At 44.7% G+C, this 19,975-nt stretch overlaps 1 protein-coding gene across 1 annotated transcript in view; it reads left to right on the plus strand.

Moving 5' to 3' along the window:
• Window positions 1-19,975, plus strand: part of FAT3 (FAT atypical cadherin 3) — an 801,278-nt gene that overhangs the window by 772,553 nt on the left and 8,750 nt on the right. Inside the window, 3 exon segments of the mRNA XM_027532628.1 lie at window positions 10,331-10,484; window positions 12,469-13,121; window positions 17,640-17,753. Coding sequence (XP_027388429.1) covers window positions 10,331-10,484; window positions 12,469-13,121; window positions 17,640-17,753 — 921 coding nt within the window.

Genomic DNA, 19,975 nt, shown 5'->3' on the forward strand with positions numbered 1-19,975 from the left:
AGATAAACTATAATTTGGCAAAGCAGTGTGGCAACTGAGACTGCCAGGCAGAAACACTCATTGAGGCTGCTTTCATAAGACTGAAAACTTAACTCTTTTTTTTTTTAATATTTATCTTTTTAATTGATTGATGATTGCTTTACAATATTGGTTTGATTTCTGTCATACATCAACATGAATTAACCATAGGTGTACATATGTCCCCTCATTTTTGAATCTCTCTCCCAGCTTCTACCTTTTCCCACCCCTCTAGGTTATTACAGCTCAATCTTAAAATGAGAAGTTTATAACTTTCAGTGATAGAGTCCTATTTGTTAACATGTCTGTTTGTTACTATGTCCTTGACACTGTGGTAAGCACTTGTAAGTGCTTCTGCACTGAGATACAGTTCTCACCCAAATACCCTTGTTGTTGTTCAGTCGCTAAGTGTGTCTGACTCTTTGTGACGCCATAGACTGCAGCACGCCAGGCTTCCCTGTCCTTCACTGTCTCCCAGAGTTTGCTCAAACTCATGCCCATTAAGTAGGTGATGCCATCCAACCATCTCATCCTCTGTTGTCCCCTTCTCCTCCCGCCTTCAATCTTTCCCAGCATCAGGGTCTTTCCCAATGAGTCAGCTCTTTGCATCAGGTGGCCAAAGTATTGGAGCTTCAGCTTCAACATCAGTCCTTCCAATGAATATCCAGGGTTGATTTCCTTTAGGATGGGCTGATTTGATCTCCTTGCTGTCCAGGGGACACTCAAAAGTCTTCTCCAGCACCACAGCTTGAAAGCTTCAATTCTTCTGTGCTCAGCCTTCTTTATGGTCCAGCTCTCACACCTGTACCTGGATCAGTGGTATTCTTTGCTCCCCTCAACTCCCATTTTTCTGATGAAAAAGTAACCAGCCCACTGGCACACCGCTAGTAAGGTCGGGAAGCCAGGACTTGATGCCTGTTTGTGGAACTCCTGCCCCCTGCCCCCAGCCTACACTCTTAACCTTTGTTACTCAAAATGTGTTCCAAGCAACAGTAGCAGCAGCATCACTGGAAATGTTAAAAATGCAGCATCTGAGAATAAATCAGAATCTGTGTTTTTAACAAGATCCCTCAGTGACATGCTGCTTTATCTCTCTGTCTCCGAACTGCCCTGAACCGCCCCCCCAAAAAAGAAACAAGTTCTATTCTGCTTTTGCGTGTTGAATATAGTATTTCTCAAACTCCACAGTGCCTCTGCACCACCTGAGAACTTGATTAAAATGAGATCTTGTTCTAGAAGACTCTCTTGCTTGTTAAGGAGAAAGGAAAATCTGTTGACTTGCCCCAGTCATTCTTTTTCTACGTCAGAGGAACTTTCTGCTAGGTCACTGAGTTGTATTTTGCAAATTCCTGAACTTACCACCAAAAAAAAAAAAAAAAAATTATCAGTGAAAAGTTTGGAGAAAGAAAAAGATCCAAACCTACAAATCAGAATCTCAGAATCTGCAAGAGTAGAATTCAGGCATCTCTGTTTATAACAAGCCTCCAAAGTCTATGCAGTTCTGAACTTGAGAACCACTGACATTTGAGAATCCCAATAAATTCCTTATTTGCCAGAATGTGAATCAGTGAATTCCAGGAGACATAGGACATTCAGAAATTGAATGTCAGGTGCATAGCCTGCATTTTGTAATAACTGCTTTACTGTAAAGATTGAACTTTGTTCCTCAGAAGTTTGGGGTCACCCTGAGCTCCCTTTCAAAGGTAAAAGTAATAGTGTGTACCTTCCCCCTCTAAGCAACGTGCACAAGGCAGCAAGTTCCCAGATGTTGTAAATAGCTGGGCACAGAAGCATCTTCAGTTACAGGGTGACCTGTGCTACTTTGGGTGATGTTTTGAGCCCCTAACTTGTAAATGTCTAGATTAATTCAGTCTATCAAGCTCTAATCAATTGCCTGACTTGTGCAAAGCCCTGTGTTAAGTTCTAGGATCCTGTTGATGTCTCTGTGACCAACGGATCCACTTATGCGGCCTCCCTCCCTTCATGGCGGGCTTAAAAGAATTGGACAGGTTTCCTGGGTGTGCTCCGTCCACTGGCCCACTTAGCATGGGGGACAAAAAACCCAGGCTCCAAGATAATATACTGTGGACAAATTTGACTAAGATTTGAAGCTTATGAGGGGGAAAAGTTTTTTTTTTTTTTTTTTTCCCCTGGGTCTTTCTTCTAAATACTGAATTAACTTTCTGGGGATTACTTTAGAAAAACCTCATAGTAATAGCATTAATAATATTTTATTGATCCTAATAGAAAAACTCAAAACCCTAAAGCACTCAAATTTTGTGCACACACAAAAGAACATGCTAGAAAGTGAAATGTTACAGTGTGTTTAATGTTGTTAACACAGTAAGTGTTTCTGGATCCTCAAGGAAAATATTAGAGGCTCAGCCCAATGTATAGTGTGGGAATTGTGACCCAGCTTTCCTTGGGAAAGTTAGAGAGCTCCCTTTCAAAAGTTTTCATCTCATGAGGTCTGAAGGTATTGCATGGGCCCTGCTTGGGGAAAGAGGAAAGTCTGAGTGACTTCAGGTTGAGGGGGTGAAGTAGTGACAGAGGCTGTAAGCCACAGCTAAGCTCACTCCACTTTTGGGTGGCACCCCACATAATAATTTGGTCAGCAGTTTTCTCAAGCTCACTGAGACTCACATGGACATAAGTTTCAATATTTCCCCATAAATAGCCCACATGCATGTTAAGTCACTTCAGTCATTTCTGACTCTTTGTAACCCCATGGACTGTAGCCCGCCAGGCTCCTGTGTCCACAGGATTCTCCAGGCAAGAATACTGGAGTGGGTAGCCATTCCCTTCTCTAGATACTGCCTACAAGTCAGAGTTAAAAAAAAAAAACTCATGGCTTTCCATTGTTTGATTATGAGCAAGAGAAACGAAGCTGATTTCTGAATCCACTCTAATTACAGTAATTACAACAATAAAGCACCTAATGTTTGTGGGCTTCATTGTGGTTGATGAATCCAGAAACCTCATTATCCTCTGAGTGGGTATGAGTGATGCTTAATTATCAGATAAAAACGGAGGTTCCTAGAGGTCAGGCAGCTCAGCTGATGGGAAACAGCCAGAACTTAGATGTGTACCCACCACATCACCGCCCTCTCCCCAAATCATAAAGTTCCTGGAGTGTCTAAATGCAGTCCATAACTGAGCAAGCATAGTGGTTGATGCTGACTTCAGATCCCAAGTGCTAGTTGCACATTTGCCATTATTTCCCTCTTTGTGCAAAAGGCAGATGTTTCCTTATCAAGGAGCCAAAACCGAATCAGGATAATGTTCACCTCCACCAAGCGAGTGGGGCAGAAGGTGGAAGTCATCACTTGGATGAATCAGATCAGAAAACAACTACTAAGTCAAAGGAGTAAGATAGAAATGATCTTGATAATTTGCCTACACCATCCAAATTCACCCTATAATTGCTGAAACCATTTCCATTTATTGCATGTAATAGGTTTTGCCATGTTCTTCTTTGAGCAAGGAAAGGAGAGGGCATTTTAAGTTCTTCTGGGTGCAGATTTCAAAATCATCTGCATCAGCTGTAACTAGTATCGCAAGCAAGAGCATAGCTTTGAGGCAAGGCTTTAAAATACACTTCTTGTTTCATAAGGATTTGCAAGGTGAAAATTGTGTGTGTGTGTGTGTGTGTGTGTGTGTGTGTTTTTCACATGTGTGTCTCAGTGCTAACAGAACAATTATCTTATTTTTTTTAACTTTTTATTTTGTACTCAGGTGTAGCCAATTAACAAACAATGCGATAGCTTCAGGTGAACAGCAGAGGGACTCAGCCATACATATACATGTATCCATTCTCCCCCAACCTCCCCTACCATTCAGGCTGCCACATAATATTGAGCAGAGTTCCATGTGCTATACAGCAGTAGGTCTTTGTTGGTTCTTGTTATTTAGTTGCTCAGTCGTGTTCAACTCTTTGCAACCCCATGGACCATCACCTGGGAGGCTCCTCTGTCCATGGGATTTCCCAGGCAAGAATACTGGAGTGGGTTGCTGTTTCCTTCTCCAGGGGTTCCTCCTGATCCAGGGATCGGACCCACATTTCTTAAGTCTCCTGCATTGGGAGGTGGGTTCTGTACCACTAGCACCACCTGGGGAGCCCCTTGTTGTTTATCTATTTTAAATACAGCAGAGTACATGCCCCTCCTAAACTCCCTACCCATCCCTTCCTCCCATCCCTCCCCCTTACAACCAGAAGCTCATTCTTTTATATGTGGAATCTAAAAAAGAAATGATACAATGAGTTTACTTACAAAACAGCAACAGACTCAATTATCTTTTTTAAATCTGTAAAGTGGTATAAAGTGGCATCTCCCACTTGTTGACTATGTAACTTTGGGCAAATAATCCTATGTAAGATTCAGTTCCCATTTTTTAAAATAATGGTACTTTCAGCATAGGGTTCTTATCAATTATTAAGTGAGATAATGCATGGAAAGCTCCTAGCATTTTTCCTAGCATGTAAGAAGCTGATGTTCTTGCTAATAGTTTCCCTATTTGATATTTTCCAACCCAAGAAAAAAGAATCCACTCTTTTGAATAAAACTTTGAGATTATCCTCTGAATTTTTTCTTTCATGTACACAAAAGTGTTAAAATATTATTTGTGATCAAATAATGCCTGGCCATCTTTTGAATTCTTTCCCTCTATTTGTATTTTATATATGGTAATGCTTTGGAAAAGCAGAAGCTTTAATATGTTGTTATCTTTATTATGATTATTTGGCTCCCTGAAGGGTGCCTGATGCTGTCCATCTCCCTGCATCTCGTTGGCTCCCTGGGGAGTTGTGGGGAGCCTAGTAAGTGGCAAGTTCTAGCTTAGTGACAAGTTCCAATGCCAATACAGTCTTTCAGAAATATTTGAGAATCTGAAAGTCTGGATTCAAGTTCAAATTCATCACTTACTAGCTGTACATACTTGAACAAGCCACTCATCTCTCCAACACTCCCAGGGAGTTAGGGTGTTAATGGAGCCTCTTATTTTCTTTCATGGAATTATTGTGAACCTTCATAGAATGACAAAGTGATTTTAAGCCACTAAAACATTACATCACTTAATATCATTATGGCAAACTTGCTGATATTATAAAAAGTATTATTAATAATAATAGGGCTCAGGCCATGATAATGAGATCATAAATAATACTTTGTTAGAATGAGTTAATTTTATTAACAAGCCACTTTCGCAAAGGCTTAATAGCAAATATAACTTTTCTTTCATAAAAAAAAAAAAAACCTGACTACTTTTTAAAATCCAATTGCTTTTCCCTTTCAGCATGTTAATGTAAAAATCTCTCTAAATTTAAAGTTCTGAAATCTTCCCTGGTGGCTCAGATGGTAAAGAATCTGCCTGCAAGGCAGGAGACCCAGGTTCCATCCCTGGGTCAATCAGATCCCCTGGAGAAGGAAGGGACTGACTACCCACTCCAGTATTCTTGCTGGAGCCTGGTGGGCTACAGTCCACAGGGTCGCAAAGAGTCTGGCATGACTGAGTGACTAACACTCACAAAAGCAAGATGTCTTGCAAAGGGCTCTGCTTCTCTTGTCCCATGGATTTGAGATTAAGAGAGCAGATCCTGGAGAGTTTGCTTCTGCCTTTAATAAACAGAGAAATTCAGATAGAGAGTGCAATGAAGTGTGACTGTTAAACATGCAATTCAGGAGAAAACTGAACAACTCAGGACTGTGGAGCCAGACTGCTGGGGTTCAAGTCCACTCTAGTTTCATGACTACATAATCTATTTCTCTGTACCCCATCTATAAAATTGGAATAATAATAATAGTCCCTTTATTGTAGGCTTGTTTTGAGACCTAAATGAGTTAATACAAGTAAAGTGCTTAGAACTGTCCTTTGTTGCTGTTCAGTCGCTCAGTCATGTCTGACTCTTTGCAACCCCATGGACTGCAGCACACCAGGCTTCCCTGTCCTTCACTGTCTCCCAGGGTTTGCTTAAACTCATGTCCATTGAGCTTCTGATGCCATCCAGCCATCTCATCCTCTGCCCCCCTCTTCTCCTCCTGCCTTCAATCTTTCCCAGCATCAGGATCTTTCCCAATGAGTTGGCTCTTCACATCAGGTGGCCAAAGTATCGGAGCTTCAACTTCAGCACCAGTCCTTCCAGTGGACATTCAGGCTTGATTTCCTTTAGGATTAACTGGTTTGATCTCCTTACTGTCCAAGGAGTCTCAAGAGTCTTCTCCAGCACCACAGTTCAAAAGCAACTGTCCTTGGTCCATAATAAATGTAACTAAGTGTTAGCTACCATCATCGTCATCACCTTCAAAATAGACATCTAATTTTCTCAGGTGCAGAACAGGGCTTCTCCTTGTGCAGGATTTGTAGTGATCTCTGTGCTCGTAGGTGGTGTTTTTCTGTCCTTGTATCCCTATCCCCAGTTGTGCTGGTAAACCAGTTCTCTAAAAATAAAACTCGTGATGTGAGTGTTTGCTGATTTCTGTGGTGTAACTCTTCCCAGCCTGGCTGGCATCAGGCTACCAGTGATTTAATAGCTGTCTGCCAACTTCCTGAACACTTAAAGTCAGTACCCTCAACCTTAGATGAGCCAGCTCCAGCGCGCCACTGCTGATGGCTTAGACACGCGGTGGCAGTGAGGAGGTTAAACAGTCAGGCTGGCAGCCACGTCAAGTAGCGAGTAGCGCTAAGTGACGAAAAGCAGGAGGAAATGTGTGGGAGTACAACAGTACCCTGGAGGGCGGGGCCTCACTTTAAATTCTGATTTCCCAAGGTCAGAGACGCCAAATCAAAGAAATCAAACCCGTGAGCCTCCATAGCAGCCAGTTTCCATGATAGTCAAATGCCCCTTATTTTCAGACAGTCCTTCCTTGCCCCTCCCTGGTCCCCGCTTCTGCTATAGTTTGAGAAACAGCCAGAAGCTTGTCAAATAGGAGCTGGAGAGGAGGAATCCTACCTGGGCTGACCACCCTCCCCATCCTCACCATCGCTGTGCTTTGCAGATTCCTGGTTCTCCCGCGGCTCCCTTTAGTCTAAAAAGGAACTGAGTTCCTTCTCACAAGTCACTCTGTCTCTAAATGGCATGCCACCCTCACCAAAGACTAGCCAGGTGACATAAAGAAGCATTTTTTCCCAGTTACAACTGCTTTCAGCAATCCCCACTTCCCTTTAGGTGAACAATTTCCCAAACTGGAGAAAAAAGTGCCCCAAGTCAGCAGCATAATTTGAAGCAAGCATCCTGCCCACAGACTTCAGGCCGGCTGTCTCTGGACACAGCTTGCATCAACAGTGATCTTTCTTTATAAATTAATTCTCTGATGTTTCACTGGTGTTGCATTCAAGAGTCCTGTGTCTCTCTCTGAGCTTCAATCTCTGGTTCTCTGTGATTCTTAGTGTCAGGGAGGCTGGGGCTACACAGATTCCTTCTTCTGTGAATGTGAAGATGTCTTTCTTGCCTCTTCCACTTGCCTCCTGAAGATGTCTTTCTCCAAATCTATGAGCACCCACATACAGTCATGATGTCCTCCTGTACGTGAGAGTTCTCTGGAGTGTGGAGTCATTACAGAGAGCATACACTATTTCAATCTACAGATTATTAATATCTTACACCTGCAGAGATCAATCTACAATATTCCAATATCAATCACTGACCACTGGGGGAAGCAGAGATTAACCCAAGAGCGCTTCTAATAACAGTAAAGATGGTTATTTGTGGACTACAGTAAATATGACGTGCTCATTGCATGCTGAGACCCACACACTTCTTCTACTACTGCCCAATCCCCCATGTGTTAGAAACCAGGTATTCACCCTCCCTCTGAACAGGGGATAAGGGTCATTACTGTGGAAATTGACCCACCCAAGGATACTGACACCGTATCATAGTTGACAAGCCCCACTGATGTTCTCAGAGCTTCCTATCAGATTTCTACTTTTATTCCACCCCATTCTTCAGTATGAACTGATAAGCCAGGATTATCAGACAAGGAATGAAATCCTCTCATTTGGAAGATAGGGACTGTCTTAAGGTTCCCCAGAGAAACAGAAACTATAGGATAGATGAATGGATAGATAGATGACTGATGGATAGATATATAGATTATAGATAGGTTTGGAGGGAGAGAAACAAACAGAGAAAGAGAGAGACTGATTGATTTTTAAGAAATTTGCTCATAGGATTGTGGGACTGGCAAGTCTGAAATTTATAGGGCAGGACAGCAGGCTAGAAATTCATGAAGAGTTCATTTTTCAGTCTTTGATTTGAAATCCTCAAAACTGGAAATTCAGCCAAGATTTCTGTGCTGCAGTCTTGAGGTAGAATTCCTTCTTCTTAAGGCTTTCTTTTGAATAGGTAAGATCCACCCACATTATTTTTCCAATAGTCACGTATGGATGTGAAAGTTGGACTATAAACAAAGCTGAGCACTGAAGAATGGATGCTTTTGAACTGTGGTGTTGGAGAAGACTCTTGAGAGTCCCTTGGACTGCAAGGAGATCCAACCAGTCCATCCTAAAGGAAATCAGTCCTGAATATTCATTGGAAAGACTGATGTTAAAGCTGAAACTCCAATACTTTGGCCACCTGATGTGAAGAGCTGACTCATTTGAAAAGACCCTGATGCTGGGAAAGATTGAAGGCAGGAGAAGCAGACAACAGAGGATGAGATGGCTGGATGGCATCACTGACTCAATGGATATGAGTTTGAGTAAACTCTGGGAATTGGTGATGGACAGGGAGGCCTGGTGTGCTGCAGTCCATGGGGTCACAAAGAGTCATGACTGAGCACCTGAATGGAACTGAACTGAAGCCACATTATGTAAGATAATCTGCTTTGTGCATGCATGCTAAGTTGCTTTGGTCATGTCTGACTCTTTGCGACCCTATAGACTGCAGCCCGCCAGGCTCCTCTGTCCATGGGATTGTCCAGGCAAGAGTACTGGAGTGGGCTGCTATGCCCTCCTCCAGGGGATCTTCCCGACCCAGGGATTGAACCCACGTCTCATTATGTTTCCTGCATTGGCAGGTGGTTCTTTACCACTAGTGCCATGTGGGAAGCCCAATCTGTTCTACTTAAAGCCAACTCATTGTAAATATTAATCACATCCACAGATACCTTCAAAGCAACATCTAGACTAGTGTTTGACCAGTAACTGGGCACTAGAGCTTAGTCAACTGGACATAGGAAGTCTGCCTTCACAGAGACCAAACCTCAGAAACAGATAAAAGCGACTTGGAAGATACTATACAGGGAGAGTGCTTCATTAACATATTATTAATATCTTTAGAGAAATAAGAGAAGATAGTATAACCTCAAAACAGGAGCCGGATGTTATGTGTTTTAAGAAAATAAAAGCTCAGTGAACAAAGTAAGAGCCTTTGGAAAAACTCAGCATATATGAAAATGTCAATAAAAGTTTCAAAAGATGATAAACTCAGAAAGTAAGACAAAACCCCACATAGGTGTAATTTAAGAGAGAAAAATAAAATTAAAGAAAATCCAAAAGATCTGACATCCAAACCATAAAACTTCCATAAAGATAGAACAGAGAAAATAAAGGAAAGGAAATCATCAATGAAATAAAGAAAATTTCCCAAAGTTCTTACGATTTACAGCTTGTGAGAGATCCCACTGAGCCCAGGACTGGTTGAAGTAAACCCACATGAAAGTGTACATCATTGTGAAAGCTCAGAAAACTGGGAGCAAGAGAAGGCCTTCCAAACTGTTAAGAGAGGAAAAGAAACCAGGTCACACACAGGAACCAAAATGACTTTGGATTTCTCAAAAGTAACACAGAAGGAATTGCTTAGAATTCCATACATAACTTAATTATCAAAAAAAAAAAAAAAGTGTAATGATGGAGTAAAAATACGTTCAGCTGTGTGAGGTCTCACTTGACCTCATGCACACCCTTCTCAGGAAGCTGCTGTGGAAGAGATGTACTGCCATGAGCACAGTACCTAGATGAAGTCCTAAGTAGAGACATCCTGTCTTTACAGTAGCAGTGTGGTGGGGAAAGCATCTTCCTTCGCATCCTGATCTCTGTTCTTGGGATCTGTTCCCTGGGTGTCTTTTCACCCTTCTTACTATCATTCATGTATGTGGTTAATTAGATGAATTTTTGTGGACTAGCACGAGCTACAAACCATTACGTGGCATTTTTGTGGCAAGATGTGTTCCAAGTTCAAAATAACCAATTTGCTAATCATCTTTGGAATTTGGACCCTCTTCAGAGGAATTAGGAGGCCACATTACTGAAGAGTCTGTGCACGCTGAGCATCAGCAGCAGCATCCGTGGCTCACGAGCTCCTCTGTTTCTCCAGGTTATCAGTGTACTTGTCTCTCCCAATTCACTGGGAGAAACTGTGAATCTGAGATCACAGCCTGCTTCCCAAACCCCTGCCGGAACGGAGGCTCCTGCGACCCCATAGGAAACACTTTCATCTGCAGTTGCAAAGCTGGGCTCACTGGAGTCACGTAAGTGCGACTGTGCAGTTAGTCTTTTTCTACACTGCCTCTTCTTGGTAAGAAAACAAAATTAACTGGGGCAAAATATCTACTACTGATAGGATGGGCAAATGGTTAATGCCTGTACATGAAGAGTGCTTACCAATGACTAGAATGTTATCAGGGATTATCTCTGAGGAGCGGGATTATGGGTAAATTACATTTTTACTTTATTCTTCTCTATATTTTCAAAAAGTTATATAAGTACTATGTGTTATATAATCTGGAAAAAAGTCTTTTAAAGAAAGTCATCTATGACCTAATGTTTCCAGGATAATTCTGAGATAGATATGCTATGCATTTCCCCAGAACTCATCAACTGGACTCTACTGCCTAGGGTTTTATGATCATCCTGAGAAACTAAAGACTTACCTTTACTTTGAAAATCTTTTATTCCCCCAAGAATGAGGGAAATTAAAGTGTTAGCCAAATGGAAAGGGAATGTTTTCAGTTCTGAGTAAAACACCATTTTAACCATCCTTGATGGTTTTAGAAATATATATATATATATATATATATATATATATATATATAAAATCTCAAGCAAAGTGATATTCTAATTACAGATCAGTCTTATGTATTCATTAAAGCAAATCTCCTGAGGACTTTACCAGGAAATACTTAGCTGACTTTGAATCGTTGGATGTAATTTAAAGTAATAAAGCTGCATTTATTTTTAACTACTCCATGATTCTGACTAATTTCCAGCTGACCTGGCCTCAATCTGTTCACATTAGGGACATTTGACTACATTTTAAAAGGTGGATTACCAAAGATATACGTGATCGGACCTTTTAAAATGAACATGTCGGAACAACTGCAGAAGTAGAGGACAAGGAAGAGGAAAGACTATATTCTTAAATAACGTTAAACTCAGAGGAAGACTTACATGTTTGCCTATTTTAACTATACTCAAAACAAGTCATGGATTGCTTTAAAGAGAATAAAGTTGATTTATTTTTCATTAGAATGCTTTAATCATTTTCCCCCTGGTAATCTGAGTTAGCATTAGCCTTTAACAGAAACACAGGGATTTCCCTGGTAGTCCAGTGACTGAGAGACCACGCTCCCCAATAGGGGCCCAAGGTTCCATCTCTGGTGAGTTAACTAGATCCCACATTAAATAAATAAAAATAAAATTTAAAAACCTAAGCATAGAATCTGGAAGATAAACATTGCTAGTATCCCTCCACCCAGCGCCTACATATGCCCCATTACTCTAGCTTCCCAAAGAGACCAAAAATTACTGTGTTCATTAGAGGGAAATGTCAGAATCAAAAACTTTCTCCTCCTGGGAAACTCTGTATGGGGTGTCTAGGCTCACAGCTCTTTATCTGCAATTCTACAATCCCCAAAGCTCTAAGAAGTAAAAAGATTGAGAATATAATTGTGGCAAACATTTGCTGGCAAAACCAAGCAAACCATTCCGAGGCTATTCTAGTCTTTATTTCCCTCATTTAGTGTGACTATCCATATGCTTCACTGTAGAAACACTGGTATATTTGGTGATAGGTCCTATGCCAGTTTGTGGGATGGGGTGGGTATTTTACATAATATGAAAGACACGTAGTGTATGTCATTTCTAAAATTGCAAAATTTTGCATTCTGAGATCCATCTGGCCCTGAGCATTTGAAGACCAGTATGTCTTCAACAGCATTTCTGGTTTCTTTTTCCATGCCGTCTCTTCTCTCCCAGGACAGCCCTTTCCTCCCCACCCAGCCGGGCAGGTTCAGAGTACGGGAGAGATGGCATTGGCTGGTTGGTAAGAAGCCCTTCACGTGATGAGGATATCCTAGGGCCCACGCATCTCCCGTGTACCCTGCATCACGTCATTTCTGTGTTGCTTCAGGGGCCCCTACAGGGGCTTTTTACTGTTCTGAAAGATGTCCGTGTAAGAGCAGACGCACGCCAGCCCTGCTGTTTAAGAGGGGGCTTTTGTGTTCTGTTGCAAAGGTGTGAGGAGGACGTCAACGAGTGCGAGCGGGAGGAGTGTGAGAACGGCGGCGCCTGCGTCAATGTGTTCGGCTCCTTCGTGTGCAACTGCACGCCGGGCTACGTGGGCCAGTACTGCGGGCTGCGGCCGGTGGTGGTGCCCAACATCCAGGCCGGGCACGCCTACGTGGGCAGGGAGGAGCTGATCGGCATCGCCGCAGTGCTCCTGGTCATCGTTGCCCTCATCGTCCTCTTCGTCGTCTTCCGCAAGAAGGTCTTCCGCAAGAGCTACTCCCGCAACAACATCACGCTGGTGCAGGACCCCGCCACGGCTGCCCTGCTTCGCAAGAGCAACGGCGTGCCCTTCCGGAGCCTGCGCGCCGGGGACGGCCGCCACGCGTACCAGGAGGCCGGGCCCCCGCAGGTGCCCGTGCGCCCCATGGCCTACACCCCGTGCTTCCAGGGCGACTCCAGGAGCAACCTGGACAAGATCGGAGATGGGCTGGGCGGCGAGCCCCAGGAGATGACCACCTTCCACCCCGAGTCCCCGCGCATCCTGACTGCTCGGCGGGGCGTGGTGGTGTGCAGCGTGGCCCCCAACCTGCCCGCCGTGTCCCCCTGCCGCTCCGACTGCGACTCCATCCGCAAGAACGGCTGGGACGCGGGCACTGAGAGTGAGTCCGCAGGAGGAATTCGGCAGCATTGCTTCCACCAGTGTTTAGTGGAACTTTGGGAAGGGAGAGCGACCCCAGAGGCACAGAGCTCTCCTTAGGACAGGCCCTGACACTGAAGGTTCACACCAGCTCTGAAATATTGCTCTGGTTCCTATCCCCATTTACAGATGGGGAAAATGAAGCTTAGAGAACATACATAAGGTGCCCACCATCACGGAGTTCATAAGAGGCTGTTGGTATTCCAACCCAGGGCTGCCAGCCTCTAAAACCCATGCTCTTCTCATAACAACATACTCTTGGCAGTAAACCAAGCAGGGTAGCCACATATGCAATATACAGGAAGTGTGCTCTGGAAGGTCAGGGGGAGTATTTCCAGTCTTAGGGAGAAGATTTGAGAGGAGCAGAGGGACACTGGAGCTGGACCATGGTGGATTAAAAGTCTAGTAAAAGAAAAGTGTCCCACATAGAAGCACCCACAAATTCAGAAGAAGAGCAGGTCCTTCTGTTTGGCTGGAACTCAGGGTCCAGGAGACAAGCAGGAAATGTGGTCCAGGCCAGATGCTAGTGTTTCCCTCTCCTATTGGCCTCCTGGAGCAGAATTATAGGCAAAAGGAAGACCCACAAGTGCAAAGGCCCTGGGGTGGGAAAGACTTTAGTTTATTGAAGAACATAAACAAGGTCAATGTAGTTGGAGCTTGGTGAGCAACACTAATGCAGAATTTTAAGCAGGAAAGTAGCGCAATATAATTTCCATTTTTAAACGATGATTCAGACCAATCTGTGGAAAAGAGACTAAGCAGAAAGTAAGCGAGAACGAAGCAGTTAGTTGGCCTCTACGAACATCTAGGCGAGAAGTGGTGATTGTTTTCCCCGCTCTAGTATCATTCAGGCAAGCTCTGTTGTATCCTATGACTTTTCCTCAGGCCTAGTGGCTTTATATTCAAGCAGCAATAACACCCTGGGTGGCTGGACTTTCCAAAGGCTGGGGATACAGTACTCTGATATATGTTGGAGCAGAAGCGGGGGTAGGCTGGTTTTAAATGAAGGTAGAAAGCACCTGTAGTCAAGGAGATAAAGGGTTCCTCCATGGAGGAAGGGGGCATGCCTCCTGGTGTCTTTAAGCTTTGGCCACCTCATGCCAAGAGTTGACTCATTGGAAAAGACTCTGATGCTGGGAGGGATTGGGGGCAGGAGGAGAAGGGGACGACAGAGGATGAGATGGCTGGATGGCATCACCGACTCGATGGACATGAGTTTGAGTGAACTCTGGGAGTTGGTGATAGACAGGGAGGCCTGGCGTGCTATGATTCATGGGGTCTCAAAGAGTTGGACATGACTGAGCAACTGAACTCAACTGAATAACCTATTACAGGATGGTAGGAAAGACTGAAGGCAGGAGGAGAAGGGGATGACAGAGGATGAGATGCTTGGGTGGCATCACCAACTCGATGGACATAAGTTTGAGTAAGCTCCGGGAGTTGGTGATGGACAAAAAAGCCTGGCGTGCTGCAGTCCATGGGATCGCAAAGAGTCAGACACGACTGAGCGACTGAACTCAACTGAAGATTTGAGAGGAAACTGTCTGAGAGGGCCTTCTAGAAACAGGAAGCAGCTCAGTTAGTGCAGGGGACACAGAAGGGGTCTCCTGAGGGGTGTCTGGCTCTGTTGTTTAGGAGGAAGGCAAGGCTAGAAGTTTGGATGCCAACTACACTCAAGATAATTGAATCTCTGAGAGTGTGAGTTCACCAAGGGAGCAGGAGCAAAGAGTATGCTCAATCTGGGCCACTTGCAAATGCCTGAATGTGCTAGGTAGGCAGGGGCTAGGGCCAGGAAGGGAAACACACACCGGCCACAAAGAGACAGCCGGAAAAGCAGAAAGGGCGGCGAGCAGAAGTTAAGGGTATCCATAAGGTCAGCAGGGTTCAGTCCCATTAAACCATCCAGGAGGACACAGTCTTACACAGAAAAAAAATAGATGTACTATGCTTACCACCTGGATGTTTCTTAGTGATCTCAAGAATGTTTCAGTGAGTCTTCAAGACAGAGTCCAGTGTGCAAGGGTTAAGGATGAAGAGATTTAATGAGAAAACAGAGGCAGCGAAGCCACCACTGCTGTGTGCTGAATCGTTTCCTTAAATCCCACACTGCCCCACGTGGGTGCCAGCTGGAGGAGGGATGAGTGAAATAACTTGCCTGCGTTTGATTCCTGGGTTGAAAAGACCCTCTAGAGAAGGGATAGGTACCCACTCCAGTATTCTTGGGCTTCCCTGGTGGCTCAGCTGGTAAAGAATCCACCTGCAATGTGGGAGACCTGGGTTCGATTCCTGGGTCAGGAAGATCCCCTGGAAAAGGGAAAGGCTACCCACTGCAGTATTCTGGCCTGGGGAATTCCATGGACTGTATAGTCCATGGGGTCGCAAAGAGTCAGACACAACTGAGCGACTTTCACTTCACTTCATGAGCAATAACTAGGAAAGGGAGGGATAGGATTTGAACCTGGTGCATCAGGTTCTTTTACCAAGACTACTCCTGGAACTTTTACAGGGAGGAGGAAGAGGCACAGGAGAGGGAGGGTCTGCTGATGATGGCAGAGAACCTCTACACATGCCAATCTAGTGCACCCCCACTGCTGAGTCCACCGTTAAGGAGACACACTTATACTTCAAGTAGCTGCCCTTGGAAGAAGGCAATGGCACCCCACTCCAGTACTCTTGCCTGGAGAATCCCATGGATGGAGGAGTCTGGTAGGCTGCAGTCCATGGGGTCGCTAAGAGTTGGACATGACTGAGCAACTTCATTTTATTTTTTATTTTTTTCATTTAACAATATATTTACTCATATGCATGTTGAACGTAACTTACTAGACTGAAAGTTTCCTGATAGTTAGAAATTAATCCATCTTTGTGTTCTTTTATTGTAGCTGATATAGTGATTTGCACATGCAACTTCACTTTAAATGGCAACCCACTCCAGTGTTCTTGCCTGGAGAATCCCAGGGACAGGGGAACTTGGTGGGCTGCCATCTATGGGGCCTCACAGAGTCGGACACGACTGACGCGACTTAGCAGCAGCAGCAGCAGCCGCCCTTGGATTTTACCCATAAATATATTCCCTCTCAAATTATCTGTAGAGTTAGACTTCACTGCAGCCTTGCTAAATCCTCTGGTTAATGGAAAGCCTCCTTTTACTTAGCAATGAAAAGTGGGGGCTTAAATAAGTGGAGGAGTGCAGAGAGGAGTCTCTGCCCAGCACTGTGTTCACCAGCATGGGGCACCTGGCATCTCCTCCCTCCCATCAGCTGTGCTCACGGCTGAGCCCGGTGCCCACTTTATGCTTTTCCAAGGCACGTCTTGTTTTCTGTGGTGTGGCTGCTGACAGGTGAATTTCTCCCTGGTGTCTCTCTCCACTTAGATCAGCTGTTTATCAACTGATTGTTTTGCTGTGGCTCCAGCATCCGGTGGCAGAGGCCACGCTGCAGTGCCCGCGCCCACCACCACCCCGCGTGGAAGAAACGGTGATCCCTCTAGTCATAGAGAAGAACAACCATTCCTGAAGCACGAGGCCCCTCTCTTGGTGCCGTCACACTCTGTAACGATTGGAAGTTTTCCTGCTGATCAGTTCCCTCCCCCTACTTCGGAACGTGACAGCTTTATTTCCAGACTCCACCTCAGGCCAAAACTCAAGCGGCCCCCTAAAGTATTGTTGAGTTTCTATGGAATACATTTCCTCCTTTGTTAAGCAAGGCAGCGCTAGCTGGCCAGACAGTCTCTGGGTGACTAATTCATTTTTCTCTTAACAACTTGGAGATACGGGTTGTTTTCCATTGCTTCCTTAGTCCATCAAATAAGACAGTAGCCCTGTAGTGTGCGTGTGTGGCTGTGTGGGTGTCTGTTGGTGTGTGTGTGTGCAGGCTGTCTTTGTGCGGCAAAGAAAGGGTAAGTGTGTGGCTAACAGCACGTCCACACCCCCGACTGCCCTCCTGCCAGAGTGCCGCGTGCTGCCATTCCCAAAAAGTGGTGTGATGCTGCCCTCTAGAAGGTGACATGGAAAACTTCACTCACTCCCCAGAGATGAAGTTTGGAGACCTGTAATGATATTCTTGCCTATAAAATATTTATACCCCTATTTTAAAAATAATCTCACTTAACCTGGTGTTGACACCACGTCGGTCCATGCAAATGATTTAAATTAACTCTGAAGGGCAAAACCCAGCCCACTCCATCGTCCCTTCACTCCTCACTCAGTCTCTCCCCTTTGAAGACAGAGCAGTGACTTTTGGCTGTCAGCTATTTGGAAGCTCATTTGCCACGGGTTAAGGGTTTCGAATCCATAATGTAAATCTCTTGATTGACAGACCTTTGCCCCCGATGGCACAATCAATTTTCTACTGTGTGGCTAAATTCTTTTCTGTAAGCAGATGAAAGCGCCCCAAGGAGTGAACTCTGGCAAGGGACGGGGCTGGAAAAATGCACAAGGTAACCAGTGTCATTTCTGCTTTCTCTCTGGCTGTCCGCGAAGACAAAGGGGTTGATGACCCGGGAGAAGTGACCTGCTTTGCAGGCAGTAATAAAGGCAGCAACTCGGAAGTTCAGTCCCTGAGTTCCTTCCAGTCGGATTCGGGCGACGACAATGGTAAGAAGTCCCGGGATTTGTTTCCCCTGGAGGATGGTGTTTCCTGTGCTGGCAGCCGCTGGCTGAGGGGAGGGTGATGGGACCTGTTTCGTTTCCTGACCTGATCTTGGACTTCTGCCCATGCTCACAGCTTTTTGGTGAACTTTGGTGTTTTTGGAAAACACCACTGTTGGGTGTTTTCACAGAAAAAGCAAAGCTCTCATGGAGCTGCCCCAGCTGTGAGCAGGCGCAGAAGGAGAGGAGGCTCCCCCAGACCTCCAGCAATGTGTCCTCTTTGATTTGGGTCATGATGGAACCACCTTCTCCCAAAGAATACTCTCTAGCAAACTGTGATTTACTTCCTTTTTTAACTCGTGATGATGTCTTCACTCTTCACTCTACATCCAACCTCCGCATCATTAGAAATTCGTTCAGAGGCAAGACCTCCTTCCAGTAGAACCTGCTTCCCAGAGAGGCAGTGCCTTCATTCAGCTGAGAACCCCTTATGATCGTGTGGGGTCGTGAGCTTTTGGAGACTCTAGTAGACATGATACATCCGCTCCTTTGAAACATTAACATGCACCCAAAATGGTGCATCCCGTCCCATGTGGCTCATGAGCCCCACTGACTCCACAGCCACCGCCTCCACTGCCTACGAGCCCCTGCTTACGGAGAGGGTGTTAATTCTGGACTCGGTCTTCTGACCTGAGGAACCAGGCTTGGAGACTGGGTTGATCCCCCCAGGAAGGGGAGGGGAGCAGAAATGGTCATGAAACAGTGAGAATTTACCACATGGTGATGAACCAAGAATAATTTCCAGTAGTCATCAATAGACAGGCAACCTTATCCTAGTCTATACCTTATGCCGTTTTCCCATTTGTCAACAACTGGTAAAAATGGAATATGTATTAATGTATGGCATCATTCAACCCTAAACCCTTGCAGAGTCTCTCTTGAGCGCTGCCTCCAACACTGGGCATTCTGTACCATGAAGTACAAAATGAAAACAACACAGTCTTTGCTGTCCCCCGACTCCCATCCCACAGGTAAAGATAGAAACAGGGGAGCCCCAAGACTATAACATCAATCACGGAAGTAAAATAGTCTGCTTTCCCCATCACTACCCTCAATCCCTCCCACTTCCCTCCCAAATCCCTGGCCCTCCTGAGAGGTGTAGAAACCATTGGGCAACAAGCCACGCTGACAGCAGACTTCCTCCAGCCTATATCAGAAGGTCAGAGGCAGGTCTCCAGATCTGGTTGCTTTGGTGTTTACCCCCTTCTTCAGCCCTACCAGAAGAAGAGCTGTCTCTTGTTTGTTTCATCTAGAGGCACCCAAGAACATAGTGTTTCCATCTCCGGACAGCAATTCCAGTGACGATGTCCGGTTGACTACTTTCACAGTCTCTGCTCCATGACATACTTGGGCTTTCATGCTTAGCATTCTAGGCTGGTCCATTCCAGCAGGCTTCCTAAAGTGTTAGGAATCTTCTTCCAATTAGTGTTGTTTTTTTCCTCATTCTTGTTTTTTAAATTATGAAAGTATGATAACACATTTATAGGAGACTTAGAAAAGACAGAACAAAATTGCCGATAATTTCACTATATATTACAATTTTTTTAAGTAAATTAAGATTTTTAGTTGGAGTTTCAATATCAAACTCTCAAAAGTTAATAGAATGAATATACTGAAAAGTAGAAGGATACAGTGGACCTTGGTAGCTTGGATGGTAAAGAATCTGCCTGCAGTGAAGGAGACCTGGGTTGGATCCCTGGGTTGGGAAGACCCCCTGGAGTAGGTGATGGCAACCCACTCCAGTATTCTTGCCTGGAGCATTCCATGAACAGAGGAGCCTGGCGGGCTACAGTCCACAGGGTCTCAAAGAGTCAGACATAACTGAGCGACTAACACACACATACAAAGTAGACCTGAAAAGCACATGAACAAATTCAATACAATTAAGATTTATACAATTTTCACACAATTCAGTTCAGTTCAGTCACTCAGTCATGTCCGACTCTTTGCGATCCCATGAATCGCAGCACACCAGGCCTCCCTATCCATCACCAACTCCCAGAGTTCATTCAGACTCACGTCCATTGAGTCAGTGATGCCATCCAGCCATCTCATCCTCTGTCATCCCCTTCTCCTCCTGCCCCCAATCCCTCCCAACATCAGAGTCTTTTCCAATGAGTCAACTCTTCACATGAGGTGGCCAAAGTACTGGAGGGTCAGCTTTAGCA

This window comes from Bos indicus x Bos taurus, chromosome 29 (assembly GCF_003369695.1).
Source record: "Bos indicus x Bos taurus breed Angus x Brahman F1 hybrid chromosome 29, Bos_hybrid_MaternalHap_v2.0, whole genome shotgun sequence".
Classification (NCBI taxonomy): Eukaryota; Metazoa; Chordata; class Mammalia; order Artiodactyla; family Bovidae; genus Bos; species Bos indicus x Bos taurus.